At 48.3% G+C, this 7,501-nt stretch overlaps 1 protein-coding gene across 2 annotated transcripts in view; it reads left to right on the top strand.

Moving 5' to 3' along the window:
* Positions 1–370: 370 nt before the first annotated feature.
* ERGIC3 (ERGIC and golgi 3) overlaps positions 371–7,501 on the top strand; it is a 17,926-nt gene continuing 10,795 nt past the window's right edge. For both annotated transcript variants that reach the window (XM_017513351.2, XM_017513342.2), the window contains exons 1-5: positions 371–528; positions 666–736; positions 856–943; positions 1,164–1,283; positions 6,512–6,605. In XM_017513351.2, coding sequence (XP_017368840.1) covers positions 441–528; positions 666–736; positions 856–943; positions 1,164–1,283; positions 6,512–6,605 — 461 coding nt within the window. In that variant the 5' untranslated portion in view covers positions 371–440. The remainder of the gene's footprint in view (positions 529–665; positions 737–855; positions 944–1,163; positions 1,284–6,511; positions 6,606–7,501) is intronic.

Raw genomic sequence — 7,501 nt, 5'->3', positions numbered from 1 at the left:
TAAATTATTTGCATTTCTAATAGGTTGATAATTATGCTGCCAGTCCGATACACTCGAAAAACCACTGTTCCAAGATATTCCAGGATGTTCCAAGAGTCTTAAACACTTGGCGCAGTTCCTGGCATAAGGCACAGAACGGTGTTATTAGCATTTCTAACCCGCGGAGATCTCGCAAACGACCCTCCCCAGACCGCGGCGGTCAGGGCAGTAGCTCCCGGAACCAAATACCCGCGCAAGGGGGCGTGGCAGCATCGGTGGGTGGGGCCGCCTGTAAGAGAAGCGACTAAAGATGGCTGGCGGGCGGGGTGGGGGGGCGCTGCCAAGGGCTGCCACGCGTGTGTTTTGCTGCGCCTGCGTGAGGAAAACGGGGCGTGGCTCCAGGCCGGAAGGGGGAGTCTGTAGGGGCGGGCCGGCTGGCGTCCCCTTTCCGGCCGGTCCCCATGGAGGCGTTGGGGAAGCTGAAGCAGTTCGATGCCTACCCCAAGACTCTGGAGGACTTCCGGGTCAAGACCTGCGGGGGCGCCACGGGTAGGCAGCTGCGGGGCCGGGGTCGCAGGGATGGGGTGGTCCTAGAGCTTGGCTCGGGCTCCTGGACTCTGACTGGCCTGCCAGTGTTTACGGGAGCGGCTTCGAGGCCATTCTGACCCTCACCCACTGTCCTGCAGTGACCATTGTCAGTGGACTTCTCATGCTGCTACTGTTTCTGTCGGAGCTGCAGTATTACCTCACCACGGAGGTAAGGGGCGGGGCTTGGTGCTTGGGCGGGGCTTGGCATTCTAGGAGTAGGACCTTTAGGGGTGGGAGTGGGGAGGGAGAGGCTTGGGGTCAAGTCTCACTGTGGTAGGGCTGCCCCAGGTGCATCCTGAGCTCTACGTGGACAAGTCGCGGGGAGATAAACTGAAGATCAACATCGATGTACTTTTTCCGCACATGCCTTGTGCCTGTGAGTACCTTACCACGGGTGGGAGTTGAGAGACCCAGGGCTCTGATGTGGGCTGCCAGATTCACACCTCCAGTCCTAGGTTTTGGATTGGATCCCAGGACAACCTCCTTCTCCTAATCCCGTTCTGCCCCAAGACAGGCCCAGTATCCCCTTCCCCTCCAAAATCCATATCCCTTGTCCCTACGGTCCCAGTACCTTAGCCTGACTTTCCCGCTTCCAGATCTGAGCATTGATGCCATGGATGTGGCTGGGGAACAGCAGCTGGATGTGGAACACAACCTGTTTAAGCAACGACTAGACAAGGATGGCATCCCCGTGAGCTCAGAGGCTGAGCGGCATGGTAACCAGGGGAGGGGGGCCGGGTCTCAGATCCCAAAGCTGGATGTGTCCAAGACTACCCACCTGGTGGCAAGTGGATTGTGGCAGGCACAGTAATACATTAATCAGCTAATACCTAGAGAAGTCAAGTGACTTGCCGAGGGGTCCCCCAGCCAGTAAAAGTCAGAGTGGGCTAAAATCCTCTATACATATTGAGTCAGGTAATCTACCTGACTGTTATTCTCAGAGGTCCTCCATACCTGCAGATTAGTTTGCATAACAGAGGTTTGGGCCGGGCGCAATGGCTCAAGCCTGTAATCCCAGCACTTTGGGAGCCAAGGTGGGCGGATCACGAGGTCAGGAGATCGAGACCATCCTACCCAACATGGTGAAACCCCGTCTTAATATATTAAAAATATAAAAAAACAACAAAACAAAAAAAACCTATAGGTTTGAAGTTGTTGAAGTTTGTCTTATGTGCTCTTGCCTTGGTAGAACTCTCAATATGGGTCCAGGCTTCTCTGAGGGTTTGCTTCCCCAGCCCATCGGCTGAATTCAGCCCTTAATGCTCTTCCCCCTTTGGAATGCAGGTGGTTTAAGATTAGAATTTAGGTTGTCAAGTCAGATTGCCTGGTTATCAGATCTAGCCAGTTATCAGATCTGGCTTTGTCTCCTGCAGTCTGTGAGCGTCAGCTAGAAAGTGGTAATAAGACAGTAGTACCAACCACATGGGATTATAGGATCAAATGAAGTAGTATGTATAAAATCCCAGCTACAGAGTGGGTACGCACTTTTAGCTTCCTTTTCTTTATCTCAGTGGCTTCCCAATGCCTCCGTTAACTCAGTTTACCACCACAGCAAAACCGCCCCAAAGCTGAGATTTCTAACACCTCAGAGATTACTCTGGTGGGGAGTTTTAGCATTCGTTGCTTCAGCAGGTACATGTGGAACACCAGTGGAACCAACATAATTTGCTGTAGGATTGGATGTGGAGTGTAAGAGAGCAAAGTCATGGTTTTGATTCCAATGCTTCTAGCCTGAGCAAATGAATGACTTGAAGTGGAGATGGCTGGAGAAGGTTTTTTTGGAGGGAGGGGGGAGTAGCTATTAGATATCCACTACTTTGTAAATAAATGTACAATAAACATTTATTTTTTCAGTTTCCTTGGGTCAGGAATTTAGGAGTGACTTGTTTGGGTGATTTGGGCTTAGGGTATCTCTTGAGGTTGCAGTCAGAGGATTGACGGGGACTGCAGGATTTACTTTTATTTATTTACTTATTTGTTTTTGAGATGGAGTCTTGCTTTGTCACCCAGGCTGGAGTGCAATGGCATGGTTTCAGCTTACTGCATCCTCCGCCTCCCAGGTTCAAGCAATTCTCCTGCCTCAGCCTCCTGAATAGCTGGGATTACCTGCCACCACACGCAGCTAATTTTTGTATTTTTAGTAGAGATGGAGTTTCACCATGTTGGCCAGGCTGGTCTTGATCTCCTGACCTTGTGATCCTTCCTCAGCCTCCCAAAGTGCTTGGATTACAGATGTGCACCACTGCGCTTGGCCTACTTATTTTTTTAATTTATCTTTTTTCTGTCAAGCTGTCTTTATTTCAAGGAAGAGGGCAGGGCAGGGGGCTCAGTCTTTCTTGGCAGCAGCTTTTCTCATGATGGCCAGGAAGTTGCTTAGCAACTGCTGCTTCCTATTGGTGTGGATTTGTGTCTCCACTCTTTTGTTGATAAACTTGAGGGCCTGTGTGTCCTTGGAGACCTTCAGTAACTCCATGGCGTGCTGCTTGTGCGGGGCGAAACTAGACACCTCTCAGATGGCGTCCCACTTGAATTTGGTGTGTTTGGTCAGGCACCTGAGGTGGTGGCTGTGCATGGGCTTGCTCATGTTCTTGGTTACCTTGTGGCCCTTGCTGAGGCCCACGGCTTATAGGGTAGCACAGAGATGTGGCTGCTGCTCTCCAATGGTGGCTGTGGCAGAAGGGCTGGCGCCGCACAGGGATTTTTTTTTTTTTTTTAAATGAGACAGTTTCGCTCTGCCGCCCAGGAGGGAGTGCAGTGGCTTGGTCTCGGCTCACTGCAACCTCTGCCTCCTGGGTTCAAGTGATTCTCCTGCTTTAGCCTCCCGAGTAGCTGTGATTACAGGCACCCACCCCCACACCTGGCTAATTTTTGTATTTTTAGTAGAGATGGAGTTTCGCCATGTTGGCTGGGCTGGTCTCGAACTCCTGATCTCAGTTAATTCATCCACTCGGCCTCCCAGAGTGCTGGGATTACAGGCATGAGCCACTGTGCCTCGCTGGGGATCTACTTTTGAAGGGCTCACTCATATGGCTGTTGGCAGGATGCCTCGGTGCCTCACCACATGGACCTCTAAATAGGGCTGCTGTTTGTCCTTACATTATGGCAACTGGCTTCCCCCACTTCGATCTTGCAAATGAGCTGGGAGAGAGCAAAGTAGAAACTGTAATCTTTGGCTGGGCACGGTGGCTCATGCCTGTAATCCCAGCACTTTTGGAGGCCAAGGCAGGTGGGTCACCTACATTGAGGAGTTTAAGACCAGCCTGACCAACATGGTTAAAACCTTTCTCTACTAAAAATACAAAAAATAAAAATAAAAAATTAACCAGGCATGGTGGCACATGCCTGTAATCCCAGCTACTCAGGAGGCTGAGGCAGGAGATCACTTGAACCCGGGAGGCAGAGATGGCAGTGAGCCAAGATCGCGCCACTGCACTCCAGCCTGGGCAACAAGAGCAAAACTATCTCAACAACAACAACAAAACTAACTTTTTTTATGACCTAGCCTCAGAAGAAGTTGTACAACATCATTGATTTCTTTTTTTGTTGTTGAGATGGAGTCTTACACTGTCGCCCAGGCTGGAGTGCAATGACGTGATCTCAGCTCACGGCAACCTCTGCCTCCTAGGTTCAAGCAATTCTTGCCTCAGCCTCCCAAGTAGCTGGTATTACAGGTGCCCACCACCACCCCCAGCTAATTTTTTTTGTATGTTTGGTAGAGATGGGGTTTCACTATGTTGGCCAGGCTGGTCTTGAACTCCTGACCTCGTGATCCACCCGCATCGGCCTCCCAAAGTGCTGGGATTACAGTGTGAGCCACTGCGCCTGGCTGTACAATATCATTTCTGCAGTATACTAGTGGTTACACAGTTCAGCCTTATTTGTTGTAGGAGAGGACTGTATAAGGGTGTGACTATTAGGAAGTGGGGATCGTTGAGGACATCTTGGAAGCTGGCTGCCCCAGAGTAAGGTCAGGATTTGGGGGAAAGAGGAATTTCAGGTTTGGGGTATGTTAAATTTGGGGTTCCTATTTTATACTCTGGTGATATTAAGAGGCACTTAGATTACCAGTCTAGAATTTAGAGGAGTAGGACTGGAGAAGTAAATTGAGGAGTTATCAGCAGGTAGTTAAAGCAATTGAACTAAGTGAGGAAATCTGAAGAATAAATGTAGGTAGAGAAGAGGTCTAGGGCCTGTACCCTGGGCATCTCCAATATTTAGAAGTCAGGACAGGAAGGAAGATTTAGATGGATTAGCCATTGAAATAGAAAAGAACCAAGAGGTGTCCCAAAAGCCAAGTGGAGGGATTTTCAAGAAGAGAGTGAGCAGTTGTGTTAGGAGCTACTGATAGTTCAGTAAAATGAGGAGTGAGAATTGACCATTGAAATTGGCAACACAAGAGATTCCTGGAGACTTTGAAAGGAACAGTTTTGATACTGTTGAGGATAAAAATCTGATTAAAGAACATAAAGGAAGCAGACATACCACCTATAGATGACTATTGGAGTTTTGCCGTAAGGGAAAGCTGAGAAATGGGGTGGGGACTGAAGGAGAAAGTGGTGAGATGGTAGGTTTGGTGGTGAGAGCAAGTGAAATTCTGTTGCTTCTCTTTTCTTAGTGGAAATGGAAATGAAGGACAATTAGCTACTTGAAGAAAGAGAAGGGGTTTTAGAAGCCTAAGGAGAGAGAGAAGGTCTAAGTCACCTTAGAATGGGAGAGTGGGCCAGGCGCTATGGCTCATGCCTGTAATCCCAACACTTTGGGAGGCTGAGGTGAGTGGATCACCTGAGGTCAGGAGTCCAAGACCACCCTGGCCAACACAGTGAAACCCCGTCTCTACCAAAAATACAAAAATTAGCTGGGCATGGTGGTGGGCACCTGTAATCCCAGCTACTTGGGAGGCTGAGGCAGGAGAATCGCTTAAACTCAGGAGGTAGAGGTTGCAGTGAGCTGAGATCATGCCACTGCACTCCAGCCTGGATGACAAGAGCGAAACTCTGTCTCAAAAAAAAAAAAAAAAAAAAAAAGAGTGAACTGGTTAGAGAAATGAGGTGGAATTGCTAGGCTAGGCAGTTCTAAGGGCGGTTCAGGCAAGAGGCAGGCACAGAGAGTTGAATGTAACCAGGGTTTTGGGTTTTGCTGGATTTATAAAACGAAGGACAAGAACCGTGAGTTGTGGTTATGTGCAAGAGAATAATTACAGTGGTCCATGGGATTTAAGGAGGGAAGTAATGACATGATAGCGTCAAAGAATTGGTAGATTTCGGGTACTAAATAGCGAACTGGGAAAATAATGGTAAGTAGTTGAAGGCTCAGACATTTGAAGTTGAATTTTGGAACGTTTGCAGTTATTGGCAATGACAGGATCTTGATATGAGCATGGAAATGGGTAGCTGAGGTGAGATGGCAAAATCAAAAGATTATTCTTAGTCTAGAGGTCAGCATTCAATATGGAAATCACCAGTTAGGATGGGGCGACTAGAGAGAGGCAGGGAGCTGATACAGAGGGAGAGGTCTGAGAAGCAGCAGCATAGCAAAGAGGTTAATGGTGTTAATGAAATCTGCTGTTTACTAGGTTGCATTGGTCAAAGTCACTTGTCATCAGTGAGCCTCAGCATCTTCTCAATAAAACAGGGATAGTTACCTCCACTCTCATAGAGTCACTGTGGGGATGAAATGAGACAACAGATGTGAAGTACAGTGATCTATACCCAGCTAAGGTTCTGTATTTATTGTTACTGTTTTCTTACTGTTTCTTTTATTAAAAGAATTGATACGTGTGTAGAAGTGCTTAATGCCTGACCTGTAGCATGTCCTATATGAATATTAGTTACTGTAACTTTTATTATTCTCAGGCTGCTGGCCAAAGGGCTCCGGCAGCAACTGGCGCTACCAATTTCACTGTGTCTGCCCCCAGCTGATGCCTCTGCTTCTACTCTCCCCTTAGAGCTTGGGAAAGTCGAGGTGACGGTGTTTGACCCTGACTCCCTGGACCCTGACCGCTGTGAGAGCTGCTATGGTGCTGAGTCAGAAGATATCAAGTGAGCTGGGGGTAGCGGGAGCAGGGTTCCCATCAGGCACCATCTGTCAGCCAGCCTCAGCCTCAGTCAGACTATGGCAGGTGGTCAGACCAAGAATCTAGAATAGGTAGGGTGTGTGCCTCTGTCATTGATCCTGGTGCAGGTGACTGAGGCTTTGTGACCAGCCTGGGAGCTGCAGACCTAGAGATGAAGCTGAAGTGGTCTCTGCTCTTCAGCCTACAGAAATGGTTTAGAGGTGGTTTCTGGAGTCCCAACTGGCAGGGTTCTTGTTTCCTTGGACCAAGCCATGTAACCTCTCTATGTGAAGAGGGATGATAATAACATCTTCTCGTAAGAGTCACATATGGATTAGATGTATATGATACGTAAAGCACTGAAGATTGTTAGACCCTCAGTATCTGATAACTGCTGTTGTGTTTCCCAGGCCTTGACTTCTACAAGACTGATTTAGCAGGTCTAGGGTGGGGCCTGGGAATATATACTTAATTATTTATTTATTTATTTATTTTTTGAGACACAGAGTCTCATTCTGTCGCCCAGGCTGGAGTGGTGACGCGATCTTGCCTCACTGCAACCTCTGCCTCACTGCAACCTCTGCCTCCCAGGTTCAAGTGAATCTGCTGCCTCAGCCTTCTGAGTAGCTGGGATTACAGGTGCCCACCACCATGCCTGGCTAATTTTTGTATTTTTGGTAGAGACGGGATTTCACCATATTGGCCAGGCTGGTCTCGAACTCCTGACCTTGTGATTCGCCCACCTGGGCCTCCCAAAGTGCTGGGATTACAGGCATGAGCCACCATGCCCCGCTTTTTTTTTTTTACTATGGAAAAATAATATATGTGACATAAAAGTTACCATTTTAACAATTTTTTTTTTGTAAAATAACATTTACCATT

Source organism: Cebus imitator, unplaced genomic scaffold, assembly GCF_001604975.1.
Source record: "Cebus imitator isolate Cc_AM_T3 unplaced genomic scaffold, Cebus_imitator-1.0 Scaffold18, whole genome shotgun sequence".
NCBI classification, from domain to species: Eukaryota; Metazoa; Chordata; class Mammalia; order Primates; family Cebidae; genus Cebus; species Cebus imitator.
This window is presented reverse-complemented; position numbering and strand designations above follow the sequence as displayed.